Source organism: Fringilla coelebs (genome assembly GCF_963513975.1).
Source record: "Fringilla coelebs genome assembly, chromosome: 3".
Taxonomy (NCBI): Eukaryota; Metazoa; Chordata; class Aves; order Passeriformes; family Fringillidae; genus Fringilla; species Fringilla coelebs.
Genome location: NC_140030.1, coordinates 83908817 through 83931527, shown reverse-complemented (window position 1 = coordinate 83931527; position 22711 = coordinate 83908817). Strand labels below are relative to the sequence as shown.

At 42.8% G+C, this 22711-nt stretch overlaps 1 protein-coding gene across 1 annotated transcript in view; it reads right to left on the bottom strand.

Moving 5' to 3' along the window:
• The window catches only part of CMTR1 (cap methyltransferase 1), a 26537-nt gene extending 3826 nt beyond the window's left edge, over positions 1-22711 (bottom strand). Inside the window, exons 1-23 of the mRNA XM_084203002.1 lie at positions 22406-22711; positions 20574-20717; positions 17176-17318; positions 16282-16440; positions 15783-15875; positions 14970-15041; positions 13624-13718; positions 13450-13522; positions 13054-13252; positions 10511-10629; positions 10160-10256; positions 8848-8980; positions 7742-7921; positions 7278-7334; positions 6268-6325; positions 5552-5620; positions 5254-5385; positions 4628-4750; positions 3834-3925; positions 3159-3227; positions 1706-1753; positions 1025-1137; positions 394-502 (exon numbers count right to left, since the gene is read on the bottom strand). Coding sequence (XP_084059128.1) covers positions 394-502; positions 1025-1137; positions 1706-1753; positions 3159-3227; positions 3834-3925; positions 4628-4750; positions 5254-5385; positions 5552-5620; positions 6268-6325; positions 7278-7334; positions 7742-7921; positions 8848-8980; positions 10160-10256; positions 10511-10629; positions 13054-13252; positions 13450-13522; positions 13624-13718; positions 14970-15041; positions 15783-15875; positions 16282-16440; positions 17176-17318; positions 20574-20703 — 2363 coding nt within the window. The 5' untranslated portion in view covers positions 20704-20717; positions 22406-22711. The remainder of the gene's footprint in view (positions 1-393; positions 503-1024; positions 1138-1705; positions 1754-3158; positions 3228-3833; positions 3926-4627; positions 4751-5253; positions 5386-5551; positions 5621-6267; positions 6326-7277; positions 7335-7741; positions 7922-8847; positions 8981-10159; positions 10257-10510; positions 10630-13053; positions 13253-13449; positions 13523-13623; positions 13719-14969; positions 15042-15782; positions 15876-16281; positions 16441-17175; positions 17319-20573; positions 20718-22405) is intronic.

Below are 22711 nucleotides of genomic sequence, written 5' to 3'. Positions count from 1 at the left end.
AAATGAGCTGGGATTTGCTTTTAAATTAGCAACTTTCAACCAAACATGTTAAATACAGAGATTCAGCAAACTACAGTTGCTGGGCTCAATTTCTACTTCTCCGCACGCAGGAGATTCAGTAGTCTGCTGCAGACAGCAGAACAAAGTTGTGACATGTTCGTTATTCATAGCCATTAATTGCAAAATCCATGATTCCACATCAGCAGTTTCCTGACAGCCTGACAAGGTGCCAGCTCCTGCAGCACACCCTGCTGGTGACCAGCTACACTTGCACTGCAAACGACTGCAAGGACACAGCCCTGCAGAGCTCCCTTCCAAACACCCAGGCATACACACACACACACACAGGCAGACACATACCCGTTGATACCCTCAGCTCTGGCTCATACTCACTGAAATGGTGCAATGGCTTCAGGAAGGAGGTTATATGTCGCTACATTGGTCATTTTGTTGAAGAAGAATTTCTTCTTGAAGTTTTTGCTGTATGCCATCGTCCAGGGATCTAGCAGAGGGGTTACAGGGATCAGGTAGAAAATAAAAGGGGGGAAAATCACAGAAGAAATACACATATAGTAAAAGTAGGGAGGAGGAATCTATAAGAATAACTGTGGTCCTTCCATTACTCCTTTTTCCTTCCTTCTCCCAAGACAACCTGCTTCCCAAGCTGTTCGCTATTCACTGAGAAAAATCCCTTCTCCCTCCATTTAGAAGCTGACATTTGAAACAGGGAAAACATCTTGATGAAAAATCCTGATCTCATTAAAAAAGAAGGTAGTCAGTCATGTGAATAAATGGAATTACCCCCATGATAGCTAATCAACCCACAACAGAAAAACTTACATATAACACCCTAAACCTCACCCAAATCCAAGCTACCCTCATTACATGCAAACACTTAATCTCTAGCCATTCGAATATTGCCATTCATTTTTGACCAAGTTATAAGATGAGCAAGCCTGGTCATTACTTTTTACTTGGAGAGACAAAGAAAAGTTGAGAGGGAGTGGGGACTCTCTCTTCCTACCGTTCATAGTCCGTACGATGTAGAGTCCTGTGGGCACAAAATGCCGATCATCTCGGCCAGTGTAGGACAGCCGCGGCATTCCCCCTGAACTCTTGATGACTTTCATCTCTAACCTAAATGTTGAGAGAAGGCAGTGATAGTGTTTCTTCCTTTGCCATGCTTGTACACACCTGGTACTACCCATACCCCCTTCTCCAGAGTGTCACAGCAAGCACTGACAGCACTGCACAGGACAGGATCAAATCATCACGCCCTGAAAAATTCGGGTTTTTGCCTTTCCACACAGGACCAGAGAAGCCAGTCAGACCTGTCTTGATCAGGCTGCAAATTGACTGCTGTGGTGAAAAATCTGTGATAAGCTACCATAAATAATCCAAATGGGGTTCCTATTTCAAGTGTGAATTCTTGACCTTTCAAGCCACTGATACTTCTGCACCCAAACTCAGGCACTGTTGCTACTCCAACTGTTATGAAGTGCATTGGCCATATCTACAGCATTAGAATGCAGCAGAGTGATGCTCTGAGTGAGCAGCATCTCAGGAACAGCAGCCACCACAAGCTCTAACAGCTCTTTTTCTCCATGACCCCACTAGCACAGATCAGAACACCCCTCCCACTGCTGTGCACCAGTGACTGATAACCTCAGCAAGCCCTGATATTTTATTTGCAGCCATCGCTTACCTCACAAAAATCTTGTCCATTTCTTCCAATCTGTATACTTCCTTCACTCTGGGAAGAAAAGACAAAAACATTATTTCAAAAAAGTATAAACTGTGCTTTTCTTTTTCTGTCCTGCTACAGCTACAGCCAAATGGTTGATTTTATACAGCATGAGGTAGTCAGGCTCAAGGAGGTTCACCCTTCTTTATCTCCTCTATCTTTATGCTTAAGTGCCTAGTTTTTCCTGGCTTGAGAAAACCTGACACTGCATGCCCATGGCTGGATTGCTGTAAGTAGCAGATAAATATCCTTGCTGCTAAGGAAGCTGTGCATTTTTACCTCAGGTTGACAATACAGAAAAGTGAAAACAGTGAAAGTCAGGTGCTTTTGTTTTCCCATCAGATAAATTGACCAAGGTCAGTGCCAGGCATGTTCCGGCCTCATCATGCTGGCCTCACATGAAAATTAAACAACCTGATCTTCACCCTTCCTATTCTCACAGATGCAACAACTTGTTAGCTACCCTGAGGTAAAAAGAGCTTTTTTTAAAAAAATCAGTAAAGATTATTTTGAGTCCTCATTCTGTCATTACATCAAACTGGTTATGTTGTTTTGAGACACAAAAAAGCACTGCTTCTGATTGGACACCCCAACCACTCATTTCCCACATACTGCTACAAGCATCAGGCTTCAAAGAGCACAGCAAGAACACTTTAACACCTTTCTACAAAAGCAGCAAATGACCCCTCTACAATCCATTTCCCCAGCTCTCCTTCTCACTTCACCTTCAGCCTTCCCCAGCATTTTGGGCTCCTCCCATTATTACAACTGTCCGTTTGTCATTAGGCAGACATTCCACTCGTTACCTTTCATTAAGCCATCAAGGAGAGGATCCTCTTTCCCTTTCTCCAGATTTTTTCATGATGTTGCTGCACTTCAGCTTGTGAATGAGAAGCTTTTTTTGTCCATAATACGTAACTGATGCCTTCACAGAGGTGCTCTTACGCTACATGCAGTAGAATTAATGAAATAGAAGGCCAGGAGACAGCCAAAGCTGAAGCCCTTTGTCAGGAACTTTCCTGTGGGTTGTAACTAAAGCCTTGTCCTCAGAGATGCTGGTCAGTCCTGCATTTACTAACAGTCAGCATCACTGTACTGCTGCTGACCCTTCAGGGCAGACAAGGACAGAATTCTTTGCAATGATTAAGCTCACTGGGTGCTAGACCTACAATCACATATTTGGAATCAACACCAGCCAATCCACCTATGATGAAAATGTGACTGTTTGACATGTGAAAGGAGGGCACAACTTCTCCAGCAGCAATATTTACCTTAAATATATAAAAAGCTTTTAGCCTCTTTCCAAAGAACATAACAGAACTATGAATTTCCGCCTGAAACTTAACTCCCCTTCATGTCCCCCAACACACTGACACCAAAGCAAGCGAGGCTGACGGAAGGAGGTGTCACTCACCGGATGGGGTTCATATCTGGCCGGCTGGGTTTAGAAACAGCTTTGACAAACTTCTCTGCCAGCCGAATCCTGAATGAACGTGGAAAGAGAACCCAGCAAGTTAACGGGGCCTTTGGCAGAGCAGGTAGGGAACAACTTCAATAGAGTAAGTGATTTGACAACTCAGGATATGCAGACTGCTAGGCAAATGGGTCTAGCAAGACTTCTTTTCACTCCACCCTCCCAGTTCAGCGCCCAGTGATACTGCCTATTATCCATTACAAATGAGTCTCCATAGCTTACTCTCTAAGTCCCCATGCTGTTGAACACTGATATATTTATCAGGCTAGCAGGATTAGCAAAGACATTATGTCCCTGAGGAAGGAAACAGAGGGGCTTGTTTCTTCTCTCTCAGCTCATTCATATTCCCAGAATGGTCAGTTTACTCCAGTCGTGCCTGGCTCACCCTACACTAATAAAGAAGCTAGACCTGCCCTCATACACAGAGAAGATACAGTTGGAAAAGCCTATATGTACTTCAGTTCAGAGCAGGTTCATTCCCAGTTCATCTTTATAGCAGTGTTTCAGCTGAATGCACTTGTCTGTCTGTGCTCAGCATTCTGCTTTTTGTCTGAACACTGCTTCCCAGTCACTCCTAGACATGCACAGAAAAAAGCTTCACCAGAACCTACATACCTCTGGTTGAAATGCTGCGTTCGAACATCATTGCCATTCAGCACCAAGACATCAAGGATGTGGATGGCACTGATTTTCCGCTGGGCTTTCCCCTAAGGAGGGCGATATAGAGATTGATTATTCACACTGTTGATATTTCAGCTTTGACTGATAGCCTGTTTTTTGACAGGACATCTCTTCTAGCAAGAAGGCACCTTTCCAGATATTAGAAAAACACAAATTCCCTGCTGCCCTTTATACAGGAACATGGCATCCTCCAAGAACTGGTGCATCTCAAATACGCAGTTCTGTTTTAGGGGAGGGAGAGAGGGCAGGACCACGGCTGCCATCACCAGCTACCTGTGCCTTATCAGGTATCACAAAGCCCAGCACACTACAGTATCCTTGTCTGAAGTGCAAGAGAACAGGGAAACTCCAGGCAGCTGGGATTTTTCACCTTACACTCTAAATATACCACGAGGATCTTCTCCCCATAGCCTCTAGTCACTACTGAGCAGTTATGTACCCACAGAGCCACAGACACATGAAGTCATGGTGGCAACGTCACATGCAGCTTCACTTAGAACAGCAACACATCAGGCCCAGAGTGTTTTCAAAACAATGTTGAAAGCTCATATTTCTAGGACTGGACAGAAAGAAGGAACTTAATCCAAAATAGTGACTCTAAAGATCATATACAAGAAAAACCCACCTTGTACCCGGCACAGATGGAACATTTATTCTGCAGTATTGTACAGAGATTAAGTGAAACTGCTGTTTGTAACAAAATGGTAAGAGAGAGAGTAGGTTCCTACCTCTCCTTTCAGCTCATGAACAATCTCCACAGAGAGAAGAGTATCTCGTGGCAGCTCAGTTTTCAAATCCAGCTTTGTCCAGCGGTCTGACTGACGACCACCCCAGGTGTAGATCTGTGATTTCTGTACATAAAGACAGAATCAGATTCAGCCAAGGCTTCCTGAGGGCAGGGGTGGAGAAGAGACCTCTAACTCAGAGGGCAGAGCAACCCTCAGAGAATCATTTTGTCCTCAGCTGTCACAGACAGTTTCTTTGTCATAAGTTTTAAGGAAGAACCTTAACCTCTACAGCAAAGGAACAAAAACACCAATTCTAATCTACCAGTGACTTTTCACACCCACACAAAGAACCAGAAATAGAACACCTTTAAAAGGACAGTGAAGATAATTAGAGACACTAGCAGGACTGCAGGTCTCTGTGTAGGCTGAGATTACAGAAAAAGGGTTAATTAGTGTGAAAGGCAGTGACATCAGGAGAAAGAAACATAAATAACTAGCAGGCTCAGGTACTGCTGATGAGATTTTTTTAGGCCTTTAGGGGCAGAAAAAGATGGAATGAAATTGCAAGGCAGAATAGTAGCATTGAAATTAATCAGCAAGACTCCCAGACAGTTCTTAGCACTTACCCCTAAGCCCAAGAGGAACTTCTGCTCACTTCCAGACACCATACACCGGTAATCTAACACTTGGCGAATTTTTTCCAGTGTGCTGGAATTCAGAGGAGTGGGTTTGTAACTGAAGGTATCAATGTCTGTGCCCTAAAGAGCAAAGTATGGAAAAGGCAAGATAGACACAATACATCAACAGGCAGGTAAACATAACTTCTACATGAAGCAATCATCCAGGACTAGCTTCTTCATCTCTTAATTCCAATATGAATAAAAAAGTTATATTTGTATGAAAGGACTCTAGCCAAGCTCTCACCTGAATCAGCTCAAAGAACTTGGACTTGGGATCTGAAGATGAAGGAGCAACACGAGCCTGATCAGGAATCTGAAAACAAATTCAAACAATTGATACTGAGTGTTATTCTTTGGCACATTCCAAGGAACATTTCTGGTTTCAATATACGACAGGACATTCTGCCCCTGAAACCCCTGCCCTTGGGATTCAAGATGAAGAAGACGTGTCATGTGGCAAATAAAATGTCTCACATGTTTTGCAAATTTGATGCAGGCATACCTCACAGAAACCAACCAACAACTCCAGAAAGACTTAGTCTAAACATTTGATGTCATGCATGTTTTGATGAAATATCCTTTCATCAAAGACACACCATCAGCCTGTGAAACTAACTGCCATATCTATGGCCCCACTGCAGTCAAATGTTAGGAAACAGAAACTGCAGACTCAAAAAACAAGACCTTTTAGAGAGCTCTGCTGTTTGGGTTCTAGATGCTGAGTTCACTCTGTGTGTAATGAAATATTCTCAACTGCAAAGAAGCTTGCTCAGTTAAGCCATACACAATAAATTAGGGACATCCTGTTTGATACCCTAACAGCTTGAAATGCTTTCTGACTTTCCCACAAGACAAGATATTCAGCCTTTGTCTAGAAAGTCCTATCTTTACTGCAGCTCCACTCTTGTTTCACTATAGCAAGGACACCTTCACAATTTGCCTGCTTGACGCCTTACTTACCCCCCATAGCTGGAGACACTCCTTTCGGATTTCAGCCTGCCGTGGCTCAACCAGTGTTCTAAAGAAAGACAGCAGACTGTTAAAGATGGCAAAACCTCCTTCAACTTGCAGCGTTATATATCCCAGCCTCATAAAATTGGGAACTTTCAGCATCTGGCTTGAGAACAAACATGAACTGCTCCACAAAGGGTTGTATGAAAGAGGATGCTGCCTTCCCTCCCCATCCTCCAGTTCCTGTGTTTAGCTTTGTTTCATGGTCTGTGCTACAGACAATCAGCCATCACTTCATTCCATGAAAGTACCACTGGGTATAAATATTTTCAGTAAGGTATGTATTTGTACAAACTTATGCTAATCTCCAAGAGGTGGGAACACAACCCTTCTTAAGGAAAACAATGAAGACCTGCTGGAGGCCATACAAAAAACAGTGTCAAGGTAGAATCAGCTCTAAGACAATTTCTAACTACCATATTCACTCAACTTTCTACCACATTATGTCTGAATAACACCTGAGCAGAAAAGCCATAGCAGGGAAATATTGCAATGGCTTTATTTTTATGCAAGCAATTAATGTCGAACTTTAGGTAATTCTAGGTCTGTAACATAGATGTTTTGAATTGCCCCTGGAAAAATGAACAGCTATGAACCACACTCAACTTGGATGGTTACTGTTGAATTGAAAATACCAGCTGCAAGTTACTTTTCTGCTTACATCCCTGCTAAGAAGCAAGCTCACTTATGGTAACTGGAAATCATCCAATGCATGAAAGCCTTCTCAACAAGGGTGATAACAGACCATCAATTTTCAGGACTCCTCCAGCCACCCACACACCTCTGCAAATAACTCAGGTGGAGACAAACTGAGCCACCTAAAAGCACTTTTCATTTTCCTGGCTCCAAAGGCCAAGACAAGTACCAGCTCAAATCAATAACTTATTAAACAAGGGCAAAACAATTCATTAATAGTAGGTTAATTCAGTCTTCACCAAAAGGCAGAGGAATATACTCACGTGTCTTGAACAAAGGCACGGATTTTGGCTAGTGCCTTTATCTGAACTTTGCAGTGGCTAAAAGAGAAGAAAAGTTTTAGTCAGGGAGCAAATTAATCACCACCAACATTGTTCTACTGTTCAAAACAAGAAAGAGTACTGAGACAACAGGGGGAAGCCAGTCTGATTCACAGAGCAATGAGAGATCTTAGCCAACATGATTCAAACTGACAGGAAGATCACTGGAACAAATTAGGCAGTACTTTCTTTTCTACACAGTACTCTGAGGCCAAACAGTCACTCATAGTAATACAGAATTCCTGCCTGCACAGAGTCCCCCTGCTCTGCTCGACCTCTCGGGAACAAAAGCAGAGCAGTGTGGCATCATCAACAAGTACTTCCATGAGTGCAGGAATTTACACCAGAAAGCCATGCTAAATTAATCTGCCTACAGCCAGCAGCCTTCATCACCCATAGTAACTCACTTTTCATTGGATTGGACAATGTAATTGTAGAAGTCCTGGTTGTCTTTGATCACTTTCAGTGGGACGATAAGATTCACATCCACGTCAGAATTGCGCAGCTGGTTGAGTCTGATGTTCACTGTGAAGAGGTAATCCCGCACATCTTCAATGCCTGACTTCAGGCCTTTGCACACCACATACCTGCAGAGCAAGGCAGAGAGATCAGTTCTTTCACACAGCCAACTTTTCTGCCACACTCTCATTATAAGGAGAGCTTCCCAAACCCCAGGAACTCTTTCCTCCTGAATATCCTTAGGAAGATGGAAACTGACCTATCACTGAGTCATCATACCTTTTCTAAGCTCTGGAAAGACAGGGAAATGCAACCCTATGTAAAACCCCCACATATCTCCCTCAAGTAGTAAATCAATTCTGCTAAAATTGACAGGTACAATGAAACCACAGAAAACATCACAGGTTTGGGTCGGGAGGGATCCTAAAGATCATCCAGTACCTTAAAGTACTGGAAGGCCCCAATAAGGCCACGCCTAAGCCTTCTCTTTTCCACACTGAACAATCCCCAGTTCTCAGCCTTCCCTCATAAGAAATGTGCTCCATCATTGAAATCATGTTGGTGTTCCTCCTCTGGGCTTGCTCCAACAGGTCCATGTCCTTCCCTGTGCTGGGGACCCCAGAGCTGGATGCAGCACTGCAGGATGGGTCTCACCAGAGCAGAGTAGCAGGGCACAGTCCCCTTCCTTATCCTGCTGGCCATGCTGCTTTGGATACAGCCCAGGGTACAACTGGCTTCCTTGGCTGTGAGCACACAGTGCCTGCTCATGTCCAACCTCTCATATATCCTCTGCCTTCACTGAAACCATAGTTGTTTCATGCAAAACAAGATTTGTTACATACCCAGTTCCATAGCTTCCTTCCCATAACAGCAATTTGGCAAATATCATCTTTACTTTGTCTGTAATTTACCAAATATCTAAAATGTTTCCTCCTCCAAGACTGCTACTAATTGAGGCAGGTCACAAAGCCTGCACTAGGCTTACCCAAATCCATCTATCACTGTATTTAGAGGATTGTGTACTTTAGTAGACCCTCATGCTCAATTATCTCACCTCTCCGAGTTAGCAGGGCGGCTTGTCACAGGTTTAAAGATGCAAATTCTCTCAAAGCAGCAATACAGCAGATAAACAAGACCCACACTGAATGGAGTAAACAGGTCAAAGGTTTTGCAGACAAAATGTCCTCCTGAAAAAAAAAGAGGAAGTACGCTGATGCCAGCAGATAATATGGAAACAAGGAGATACTGAGCACCTCAATCCTTCTGCAGAACTAGTAACAGAGTTTTTGTGCAATTAAACAGCATCCAGAACACAGTTATGAAGTGGGCCAGCAAGACTTCATGAAACATCTTCCCTATGTCTCTGCAGCAAAGAGAGAAAAGCATTCCCTTGGCAAGAATCTAATTGGTATGTAGGCTGCCCCCCATCCTTCCTTTCCAGGCCCAGACTGTGCCCTACAGCCTGGCAGCATGCTATCCCAAAGCCTCCAGGGAAGAGGAGCCCTGACATATGCAACAAGGAACCTCAGACTAGAGAAGACTAATAGATGTTACCTAAACAGAACAACTTGCCATCTAGAGAGAAAAGAGTCTGTGTTGCCCCTCTCCTTCAAACAAGATTCCCAATTTCCCCAAGCAAAAAGCAGGCATTTTTACAGAACTATCATCTACCCATGTAGGAAAGACTTAAAGAAAGCTGCCCCTTTTATCACATTTGAGACTACTCCTTAGTAGATCATTGCCTCAGGTTCTTCTAAACATAAGGCACAAGATACAAATTATCATTTTGTTACAATTTGTCTTCTATATCAGCGCCAAAGGCTAACTAAACTCAGTGGAAGACAGAAGCCATCAGAAGGAGACACAGTGTAAGGCCCATCATTTAGCAACAATGAGGTGCAGCTAAGACAGGGTAAGGCATCACTAGTTCCTATCACAGAGATGACAGATTTAAAGGAGAAAAGCTAGAGGAAAGAAAGAACTGGATAAACACCACTCAGCTCCAATCAGCTGCGATATTGAGGAAGTTGATCCAGCTAGCGCCATAAATCTCAGGCAGACTGCCCAGTTATCATGCTGCATGACCTTACCCCAAAACAGCTACATAACCCAAAAAATTAAGTGCTTTAAATTAAAGCATTTTAGCTCATGCTTTTAATCAAAAGAAAAAGAGACACAGATTAGCTTATTTTTCTTGCCAGATCTCTTAGCTTTGTGACAACCATCTCAGGACTTATGCATACACATTCAATTCTGTGCAACTCATGACAGAGCAGACTTCAAGGCACTAATAGAAATTGTACAGCAACGTTCCCCAGTGCCACCCACACCTCAGAGAAGGAGGAAGATTTATGGACAAAACATACCTGTCCGGACAATGGACAGTGCTGTGAGGAACTGGCAAAGCATGAGTTGTTTGCTTAGGATTTCTTGCAGATTCTCCTGACCCTCCACTGAGAAACCCTGCAAAGTGCATAGCATATGATTAGTATCTCCACAAATCTGTTGGTCAAGCAAAGGCTTCTGAGAAACTAAATAATGGAATCATGATCATTTCTGCTTCTTTAAGGTAAAAGAATCAGCACTAGGAATTTTAATGGCAAGGCTTGTAGAATTTCATATTGTAGCTATACATGTCAAACACCCTACTGCATGCAGACAAAGGTGTCAGTTTTGTTGGGTTTGTTTTAGTGCAGGAAGAAAAGAAATTAACCAACCCCATCAGCCATTAAGAAATGCACTCCTTTGTGATCAGTATTGTCCAAAACAAAATTCTGGAAAGCAGTAATGTTCTCTGATCGAGTGATGTCTCCGTCTCCATCAATCCCACCCTCTCCTAAAGAAAAAAAGGAGACAATCAATAATACATTTGCAAGTACAAACAAAAGATCAGTATGTGCAGATGATCTATTGTATTCAATCAACATTTAACCAGAAATTACAAAGACCTTGATAGGCAAAATAAACATTAACAAAGTCCCTTGTTCACCACCAAAGATGCTTTTTAATTGAGAAAACTTATTCAGATTGAGTGGTCAGGGGGCTGAAACAAGACCATACAATACCATGAGTAGTACATTAGCCTCCACACAAGACAAATGAAGACTAAGACTATATGACAACATAATATTCTCATCCAAGCAGGAGTGGCACATAGCTGAACCTACTGAAAATGTAAGGTTCAACTTCACTGCACAGTTCACCTGTTAAAAACATGCTATTACAGACAAGGCAAAATTCTCTATACTGTGCATTTGTAGCCTTCTACTAAGAATTCAAATAATTCCAAAGAAATACAATAGTCTATTTTCAAGCACAGTTTAAAAAACTGTGAACAAGTTATAAAGGGAGTAGGGAAAGAGACGCAGGGTCTGTGCACAAAAACTCATACAGTTTTCCCATATGGCTCTTTTAAATGAGAGCTACACTGTCTCCAAGCTGCTGTTTTAGAAAGCTGACCTAAGGTGTATTCTAGAGCTCACCAGTTGTGCCTCAAGCAAGCCTGAACTTCTATTTAGACCCTGTAAATCTTCTGCAACTACAGATTCTATTACCTCAGCTGGAGGACTAGAAAGCAGAAGAGATCAGGATGCATGAAATGGTTTTGATAACCAAACTCCTCACAACCATCCTGTCAATAAGTGAAGTGACACTGGAATTTTTTACCATTCTTCACAGCAGAAATATCATACCAGGCTACTTCCTTCCCATTAGTCTGTACACACCTCACTAGACTTTATAGCATAACAGAAAGGGACCAAGATAATTAATCAAAATCATTGGGCTATTAATTTCTCCAGGCATCTCCTCCTCTCCATAATACAAGTTTGCCGTGAACTATGAAGATCCAAACACTGCAACCAAGGTGTTTACCTGCCTTGCTGCCCTTGCCATGAACCTTCACTTTAACCAAGACCTAATCTTTAAGTGCTACTAACCATTCTCTAAGAGCTCATAGTCAGGTGTCAAGAGTGGCAGCCAACAAGAGTCAGTGGGGAGAGAAAAAAAACCACACAAGGCACAACAACAGAAAAGCAAACCCTCTGCTCTACACAACAGTCACCTTCCAGTTTCTTTTATTTAGCCTGTAATAAGAAGCACGAATACTAGCAATCCTTGGATTTCCCCTCCCAAAGGCAAGGCAGATAGAGGGCTCAAACACATCATCAAGATTAACAAGTTACAATGCATGAGATGAGATGCAGCAATTGTCTGTTTACACCAGTTTAGTCTGTCTCAAAGCTAGGTAAAACATGTTAACATAACAAACCTCCTTGGATTAAGCAGCTCATTCAGTCACAGTGATTCAGATACAGCCTCTAGCCCAAATCTGTTTTATTTATCTTTACTAAGAGCCCACAATCAATTATGAGAGGACAGCTAGGAAGGTCTGATACAGAAACATGCTGACAGTTGGGTAAATGAGACATCTAACTCTGGCTCTGCTAATAGATCTTTGGGCACATTGGGAGGCTGGAGCTCCTCTCCCATAAGGATCGACTGAGAACACTGAGGCAGTTTAGCCTAGAGAAGAGAGGGCTCTAGGGAGCCTGGGCACCCTTTAGTACCTAAAGTGGGCTACAGTAAAGATGGGAAGGGACTTTTTATCAGGGTGTGTAGGGATAGGATAATGCATAATGGCTTTAAACTGAAAGAGGGTAGGTTAAAATAGACACTACAAGAAATTCTTTACTCAGAGTGATGAGTCACTGGGACACATTGTCCAAAAAGTTGTGGATGCCCAGTCTGTTCATGGGCAGCTTGGATGGGCTTTGAGGAATCTGGTCTCATGGAAGGTATCCCTGTTCACAGCAGGGGCATTGGTACTAGATGATTTTTAAGGTCCCTTTCCATCCACACAATTCTATGATTCTATGACAAGTCATCTCATTCACCATGTCTCAGGCTGAGATCAGTGATGTGAGAAACATTGCCAAGCAATCTTTAAGCACTCTATAGTGTTCGGATAAGCAAAGTACTCAAACATCAACTACTACAATGAAAAATATTCTCCACTCAGACTGGAAATAAATGCAAATGACTTTGAAAAAATGAAAATTACTTGTCAGAAAGATTACTTGATATGCAAGCTCACCAATCTCAGCCCTTTTCTCCAATGACAGCCCCCTTCTACCTTGCAAAATGGCTCCCTAGGCTTCTCCTAGATCCCCCTGCTGGTATCAATACCAGTCCTGCCGCTAATACAGAGGCTGCAGCATGAGCAAAAACATCAGGTAACACTCACGGGTGCACTACATACCATAATAAGGTTCAAAGAGCTCACTGGAAGCAGAATAGAAGTCCTCCAATTTAAAATCATTTGGTCCTTTCAAGGTCATGCCAAATCCTTTTGCATGCCACTTCCGCCTCCACAAGACATATTCAGAGAAGCCTCCAGGACCAGCACACACATCAGCAAAGTAGAGCAGCTCTGCATCATATTCCTTTATCAAAGGCACCTGCAAAAGGAAACTGAGGAAGTTCTTCTGGCCCATAACAGCTCCTGTCAGTCAAACCACATCCATCATAAACTACACTGCTCAGAGGAATCTTTCAAGGACTTGTTTTCCTAGTTAGTATCCTAAAGATTTTCCTTTCTTCTCACCTTCCACATTCTCTGAGAAAGCACTGCTGTTCGAAAATTAGAGGAACTCACCCCTTGGCAGTCCTTAGGGTTTGTAAACATGTAGTCAAAGACATGGTCCATATTTGCCATCTTCATTGCAGCCCTGTGAACACATAAATAGGGCTTTAAGTTTCATCCTTGGCTCCCTCAGCTGCAAATGGACATATATGGGAAAGGGACTACAGTACCAGACATTCTACAAACCTGTTCAGGAAGAAAGCTCCACGGATCATCTCATAGGGGTTAGACCTTGTTCGGGCTCGACGCATTTCTTCTCCATCCAGCTCATCAAATACACTCTGCACAAACAGAAACAAAGCCCATCTGGACCTAGCACTAGCTGGAGGGATAGGTAGGCATCAACATTTCCTATCTTCTTGCTTCTCTCTCCTTAGACAACAAACTCCATGCAAGATTTGGTTCACCAATACAAAATGTTTTTCTGTCTCATAATGATATTTGCTCTTCTTCTAAGCTACTTCAGCTCTTAAGCAAATTTAATAACACTGACAAATTCTGTACCAGAGCCTGATAACATGGTTAGCCACCTCAAAAGCAGTCTCAGCCTAAAGTATTTCTTTCACATATATACACACACACACCGTACTACAGTATACAAGGGCATGATAAAGCCTAGGAAGGAGGACTGAACAGACAAGAAAAGAAGGGGAGCTCATTTCCTTAGTTTAGTCAAGCCTTCAGCCTTTCAGTCGGACTAAGGGCGGGTGACTGCTTTCTATCATCTCCCAGCTGGTTTGGCTGGGGTAGAGTTAATTTGTTTCATAGTAGTAGTTTCATATTAGCTAGTATACATTTTGGATTTGTGATGGTAACAGTGTTGTAACATAGAGATGTTTTTGTTACTTCTGAGCAGTGTTTGCACAGCGTTAAGACCTTTTCTGATCCTCATACCATCCTGCCAGCAAGTAGGTGGGGAATGCATTCTTGTGGAGTTTGGAGGGGACATAGCTGGGACAGGTAACCCCAACTGTCCAAACAGATATTCCATACCATACTCCAAAATGCTCAGTATATAACACTGGGGGAAGAAGGAGGAAGCCAAGGACAGAGTTACGGTTTTTGTCTTCCCAAGTAACACTTGCATCTGATGGAGCCCTGCTCCCCTGAAGATAGATGGCTGAACACCTTGCCCATGGCAAGGAATAAATTAATTCCTTGAATTAATTCCTTGTTTTACTTTCATTCCATCGAGTGGCTTTTGCTTTACTTATTAAATCGCCCTTATCTAAACCTTTCTTCAGTTTTACCCTTCCCATGCTCTCCCCAATCCTGTTGGTGGGAGAATGGGTGAGCAGCTGCAGGGGGCTTAGTTGTCAGCTGGAGTTAAACCAAGAAAATCTCTCAGAAGACTGAGGTTCAAAACAGGCTGCTGAACAGATAGCAAAAAACAGGATGCTAGGTCATCCCAGAGACATCAAGGTGACAAGAGGACATTCTGAGCTCTTGTCAGTTACCTAACTGCTCAATCCTCTTTAATTGTTTCACTTGCTTCCCCAAAATTTCAGTTCCTCTCTAAAAAGGGGGCTCACCTTGCACTGCAGGACATTATGTAAAAGCTCTTCATTACAGAACTCTGTTTCATCTTCAATCATCAACTTCCTCTGCAACAGGACAAGAGCACAGGGAGCAAATTAGCAAGCATATTGTCATTTCAGAATGCAGCATGTACCAATAATGGATGAAGGTTGCCAATCACACACTAGGCTGTATCAGCAAAAGCATGGCAATTAGGCTGAGGAATTTTCTCCCATCTTAGGCATCTTAAGATCACATATGAAATACTGTATCCAGTTTAAGCACTCCCCAGTATAAGAATGCACATACTGGAAACAAAGGCAGCAAAAGGGCCACCAAAATGACAAGGGTCAAAAAGCACCTGGTGTATGAGAAAAAGCTGAGAACAGTTTGTTCAGATTGCAGAAAGGGAGATACAATTGCTGTACCTAACAATGGGAAAAGTCCCTAACCAGAGGCAGAAAAGATTGACCGGGACTCCTAGAGATGTACAGCAACACGACAAGAAACAATGGACAAAAGCCATATTAAAAAATGCTAACTAGCCATATGTAAGTTTTCTTTTGTCAACTGGGTTGTCAAACACTGAACAGATGCCCAAACAGGCTGTGAAGCTTCCATTCTTGAAAATACTCAAAACTCCATTAAACAACCATTGAGCAACCTGATCAGATCTAGCTGGATCTGCTTTAAGCAGGAAGCTCAATTAGCAACCTCAAGAGGTTCACAGTTCATGCCATTCTACAGCTATTTGACATGGCAACTGTCCCAGGCTGAGTACTCGTGCTTTATCTTAGGCTAGTAAGTACTAAGATATAAAAAATTACCTTCCCCACAGTCATCCACTCCTTCAGCTCCTGTGCATCTGGGATCTCCGTGGTACACTCAGGGCACCAGTCCACCTTCTCATAGGCACTAGGCTGCAAAGACAAGTCATGGGAAGAGCCAAAGATGTTTTTACTAGAAAAATACAAAAACTAATTGCTCCCCAAAAGTTTGCCTCCCAATGCTACCATAAGGGGTGATGCCATGACTTCAGTGCCAACTGTAGAGTTTTTTCCTCCTGGACTAAAACGTGTCTTATTTATTTTTAAAATAAAAATCAACCTCAAACACCTCCATCACAAAAAAAAAAAAGCCTCACCACATTCCCCTTTATTAGAGTCTGATAATCAACGCAAAACAGAAGTCTAGTATTCAAAGGACAGTTTAGAGACACTGGAAAAGAGACAGCTGCCAAGAAAAAACACGGTTTACACATTCTTTCTCCCAGTTTTTGCTGAAGAAGAAAGAAGAGAAATGGGGCTTAAAACAGAAAGTACTTACCTCTGGCTCATCCTGCCAATCAATATTGAGCTCCCCATCAAATCCTTTGAGGGTCAGGCCAAAGCCTCTCCTTCCCTTCTGATTGGAGGCCTCAACAATATCTTTCCTGCCTTGGCCGTATTTTCCCAGACCTTCTCCTTCCCGGAAGCCCATCTTGGCCTATAAAGGGAGCAAAGGGAGCACTCTGAGGTAACTGGACTTGAGTTTCTGTACTAATGCTAAGTTCAAAGAGTAGTGCAGAAAATGGCACATCACCCTGAAGTGACCTGAAGGCACTGAGCATTTTTAATCTGAATTGTAGCTTTCAGGACTTTTGAGTTCACTTCACTGAGGCAGGATACAAAAAAACTAGATCTGAAGAATGATGTTTGAGATGACAGCAAATTTCAAAAGGTTCAGTAATGTGGGAAGAGGCTGCTCAGAGAGAAAAGCAGTGAGGAGCCTGGAGCCATTCATTACAGGGTTCAGTAAGCATGGATGGTTCATAAAAAAAAACGTTGGTATAGAAAAAAATTCATGTTGTGATGATATTCTTTGTTGTGAACATGCATTTACATACTTTTCAAATACCAGCTAAAACTCCACGTAAAACTCAGAGGAGGAATGCAAGACACTGCTCCAGAAACACATACACATCTCTTAGGTTAAAAGAGCTATGTTCATTATCTGCTAGTTTTTCAGGCTTTTCTCTCAGTAAATTTTAGCAATAAGAGAACAATAACGAAAAGCGGGGATGCAGTCAATTTCATGTATGTACAAGACAGTAAGGAAATAAAAGACAGAGAACCCTGCTACAAAGAGGATCAGAATCAAAGTATTTTTTATAACAAACTGGTCTTTTCATTTTGCTGTCATCAGTTCTTAATAGTTTGGTTCCAAACTATTTTGACCTACCATAAGCTTTTGGGAGACACTGTTATACATTGAGTAGCGAGATGAAGTTCCCTCCACAAGAGAGTCTTGTTTGAACTCATTGCTGAAGACTGGTCTTTTTTCATCGCTCTCACTGTCAGACCCACTGGTGCTACTGGAAGATTCTGAAAACAAACAAAAGAGGGAAAATGAAAATAAAAATAAAATGGAAGAAAGACATCTCAGTAATCACATTAGAATATAGTGAGACTCATTAAATCCTCTGAACACACACAGAGGACACTTTAGTATCTCAAATGTGTTACAGGAAGCATGCAGGTGTAATATAACACACCCTGTGCAACCAACAGTTGGTTATCTTCCCTGTTGCCTCAGGGAAACATACAGCTTCTCCAACCCCATGGATTCCAGGCCCCACAAAGAGCTGGGCAAACCCCATCACACAGCAGAGCAGCCACAGCATGACCACAATAGTACTGTGGTGTGCCTGACCTTCACAATGATCCTGAGGAACTGAGAAGGCCCACAGGGATTCTCTCAGGTATAATGACAACTACACCCTGATGAAACATTTTGAATTTTCTTCCACATCCTATCTAACTACAAGCGCAAACCCATCCCTAACTTAGCCAAAAACTCACATCAAGTACACAGGCATCTACCAAATGGCCAACACTGCAGAAAGAAGAGAAAGCTAAATTTATTATACTTCAGTTAGACCTCCACCATCCAGTTAAATAGCAAGGATCCCCAAGTTCACTACAGCAAGTGAGACCGTTTTTCACCTCTAGAGTTTACAGATACATACAAACTCAAGTGAAAGATAAGGTCAGGGGACACCAATCTTTTTTAAAATACCTTGAGAGAGGTTTGAGGAAGAACTTAAGTCAATGGCTCAGTCAAAGAAATAGCAACATACATAGCAAGCACTCAAAATAAACCTTCCTCACCAGAAACTGATGCATCAAAACTTCATGGGCACAAATAAAAGCTCTGTCTGTGCCCAGTTCCACCTTGGGATCTAGTTGATAAGAATCTGGGCTGCATGAGCTGTATAGCCCTCACTGCTGCTCTCCAGCTGTGAGATACCCAAATCTACTCCCTCCAGGCAGGCTGTAACTGGGATCTGGGTAGTAGGAATCATGGCAGTCTCATTTGTCTCAGCCTGCTCTGTACCAGCTGGGTGCCCAGGGAGGCCCTACAATCCAATGACGACTCCTGTTTTTCCTGGGGTAATATCACTATGAGGATGAAGCAGTGGCACAAATTTCTTACTACAGCTAATTCATACAGACTACAGGAGCAGCAATCCACAGCAAGAACAACCAAGAACAACCATGCTCTGTGTTGGCCCTCTGCCTCTTGAGCTCCTTTGCTTGCCAAGTGCTAGAAATAATTTTGTGCTGGTTTGTACAAATAGGGGAAGTTGAACTACAAAAGTCGTCCTGACATAAAACACAAGATTATTAGCAGAGTTGATCTTTTCCTGTTTCTCTCTTAAGAAGAAATAATTTAGCTCCACAGAAGTGTTTAAAAAAACCCAAAAATTATTAAAATATTTAAAAAGAAGGATTGAACTTTTCTTAGATTTGTCTAATTAAAGAAAAAAAACAGACTATTTCTCTCTCAACTCACAGATATCTGTATTTTCCTGTTCTGGAAAACTGAGCATCAGTGAAGTAACAGGACACAACTGAAAATCAGCAAAAAAAGGCCATTACAAGAAAGTGAAGTAAAAATGAAAGACACTACCGTAAAATATACAATTGTAGTTAAAACCCTTTCAATGTGTCCTCAGTGCTTGTTGCTGAGCAATCAGTTATTAAGATTCGGGACTTGTGTCCCCACATAACTACGACATTAGTGATTTACAGTATCAATATTTGAGGCTTCCAGCTCCAGACAAGGAAGGCTATGATTCAACCTGTGTTTGCAACATTCTATACCCATCTTGATTTGCAAATATCTATCACACAAGATATATTCCTGTTTCTTTCACAGAGCTTTTACCCAAGAACACATTCAAAGGATTTTTGCTTTAGGGACAGTTACTGCTTTCTGCCTCTTCAGTACACAGCTTCAGTTAACTTTGCCACCTGCTTTTTAACTTTTTGCTAACTGCTATCTGTCTTATTTTCTAGAGACTCAAAGGGCCTTAAACACGATTACCTACTGCATAAGTTACAATGGAATCCCTTTTCAACTCTTCTTGTTTTTAAGATTTGCTAAGCCATGCTCAGCTGACATTAAATCTTAAATCAATTCTTTCCCCAACCTCCCTTATTTCATTAGAAACCACAATGGGTATAATAGACTAATAAACTAATTAACTCCACCCAAAATACTGTTCTTGAACTGTATCAATTTGTTTCTTAAACACTAAGCCTATTTTGATTCATGTATGAACTCAATAATCAAAAGGGGGGGAAAAATGAAAAAAAACATCAGTTTTAATTTTTTAGCTCAGCTCTGAGTGCCCAAAGCACTCCCTACCCCAGCTCCCACATGCTGCACCTCTGGCCTCCTCCCTCACCTTGGGTCTTGTCAGACAGGTACACACGCTATACACTGCAACTACAGCAACTCCCACACCAACCCACTCATCTTCCACATGCACCCCCTTCCATTTTCACAAGGAAGGCTTCTTTACGCGTTCAGGCACTTGAACACTTCATAACCGTGAGAAATCCTAATACTCTGACATAGCAGGCACACAGTAAGGCAAACTGAAGTACCATCTTGGGAGAGTTTAAAGTGTCCCACAACGGCAACACCAATTGTGTAGGTCATGCGCCTCATCTGTGGCATATCCCAGCTCCAGGTGAGAAAGCAACTCCAAGGAAAAGTAGGAAAAGAAACACCTGTGAGCTCTCACAGCTCTGTCCCCTGGCAAAATCACACTGAGCCAGCATAAGAGATGGTCCTACAAAGTAGAAGCCCCAGCCAACTGGTCCTGTTGTATTAATCTCAACTTCTCCCATCTGCAGAAATGTGGTAGGACTACTGATTTCTTTCTTCCTTTCTAAACAAAATTATGATTATGATGCTTCTTTATGGTGTAACACCCACAACGCCTCAGTACTGAGTTTCCAAACCAGAAATAACAGCCAAGACTGAAAAGATCAATATGACAAAAATGTTTAGAGCTTTGGATCATGCACATCATTCACTTCAAATCCAGTTTTCTACATCTGAATTCATACAATTCCCAGATTAAAAGGTTTACATAAGATTTTTTAAAAGCCTAAAAGAATTCACACCAACCCAAGGTTGTGAAAAGAAATAATGTAGCTTTTTTCCTAAAGAGAGAGAATACCCTTGAAATTCAGGCTATCAACAAGGATTCAGGAGATGTAGGTTCAATTCCTGGTCATTATTTACATCCTCTGCAGCAGCACATTCCAGATCTCCAACCTTACCTTGAGTAGTATGATTACTAAATTGATTTTCATCATCTGAAGTAGAACTGAGGGTTAATCCCAAGTCTTCTATCCTCTTCTTCTGCTTATTTTGGGGGCTGCTAAATTCAGCTTCTGTCCTTCTCTTCATGTTTTCCTGAAATGCTAAAAGAAGATCACACTTGGCAAACATTAAGCATAACTTTTTGTAATGCACAGCAGCATGGTGCTGTTCAGTATTGGGCTTCTCAACTTAAATGTCTTCAGGTAAAAGTCTTCGCTTCTTATGAACTCGCCTTTGTAAACACCTAGTCTAACTAATGAAATGGGAAACTGATATGGAAATTCCCCTATAACTGATGAATTTTAAATCACTTCTACAACCTACTTGTCCCCAAATGCAAGTAGATTAAGTCAACCCAGATGTAGACAGTTATTAAAGTTATAAACCTAAATATATGGCAGTCCATTACTACTACTGAATCAAAGAGTCATTTTATCCAAACACAGTGAAAAAAATGTCAGATCCATCTAATGGAGAATATGCAAGGTGCAACCAATTTCTCACGAGACTCCAAAGACCTCACCTCTGGAAATCTTAATTAATACAGGAGCTTTTTTGCCCAAGTTTTATAACAGAACTTTATTAAATATGTGTGCCCAAGTTGTGTGTGCAGTTGTGTTTTTCACCAGGAATCACTGGCAAAATATCCAGCTTCTGGATGTAGCTGATAAATTTTGCATAAACTCAGAGAAAGGTCTAATGCTTAAAATGGAGTTAATAGAAGCCAGCTTAGAAGGCTTGCAGAAGACAACAAGCAAGGAAAGGGAAGAATGTAAAGGCAAAAATGCTTAGCACAACAGCTAAAACCTTCCTGCTACCAAACAAAAAAATGAAAGTGTACCTTGATTAGTGTTTATTATTCTACATAGGATTGTTGGGCTATAAAAGACACCCCATGTCACCAATTCAAACCTTTAGTTATCAAAATTATTTCCACAAACACATACAGGCAGCTTAAGGCCAAATCCTTTCTTTACCCCTACAACTCTGACTGCAAAATGATCCCACAACCTCAGGGCACTAAGAAATCTCCCTTCCACCAGAAATTCTATTACTGACAACTCACCTTTATCTGCTCTTGCCTCAATTGAGGTTTTGGTTTTTTGCCCTTGTTTATCTCTAACAAACCAGCCATTTTATGTTTCTTCTGAGAGAGCCAAATGAGAGGCCAACACTCTCAGCTCACTTCTGCCAGCTCCCTATCGAGACCTCCACCCTCCAAACCCCACTAAGGGTCCCTCATCACACCTGTCTTCCCGACAAATTTCAAACCATGCAAAATGAGGCGCAAGTTAGGGACACCCGGTCCCTCAGGAGCCCTGCAGCTGCGAGGGAAAGCCCCTCCATATCCCCACCCATGCCCCACAGCCCCCTTGCATCGCACCACCGGCCTCTCACAGAATCATTTAGGTTGGAAAAGACCTCTGAGGTCATCGACCCCAACCCATCACTGAACACCACCATGGGAACTAGACAACAGCACTGAATGCCACGTCCAGTCTTTCCTTGAACATCTCCAGGGATGGTGCCTCCACCACCTCCCTGGGCTGTCCACTCCAAGGTCTAATCATCTCTTCTGTAGAGAAATTCCTCCTGATGTCCAGTCTAAAGCTCCCCTGGCGCAGCCTGAGGCTGTGTCTTCTTGTCCTTGTTGCCTGGAGAAGGGGCGAACCCCTCATGGCTACACCCTCCTTTCGGGGCTTGTAGAGAGCGATAAAGTCTCTCGTGAACCTCATCTTCTCCAGGCTGAACACCCCCAGTTCCCTCAGCGGATCCGCATAGTACTTACCCTCCAAACCCTTCACCAGCTCCGCTGCCTTCTCTGCCTCTCACCGCCGTCACACCGCCCGCCGCGCAGCCCCCGGTCCCAGAGGCCGAGCCGAGCCCCCCCCGCAGGCGGAGCGCGGGCAGCGGAGGAACCGCGGGAGCCGCCGGCGGCCGCGCCCCGCGCTGACCCACACACGACCGGGGTCGGCGGACAGCTCCGTGCTACAGCGGGCGGCACTCACGGAGAAAGTGCGGCCGGCGGCCGGCTCCGAAGGGCTCCGAAGGGCTCAGGTTGCCGGGGCGCGGTGAGCAGAGGAGGCGAGGCCGC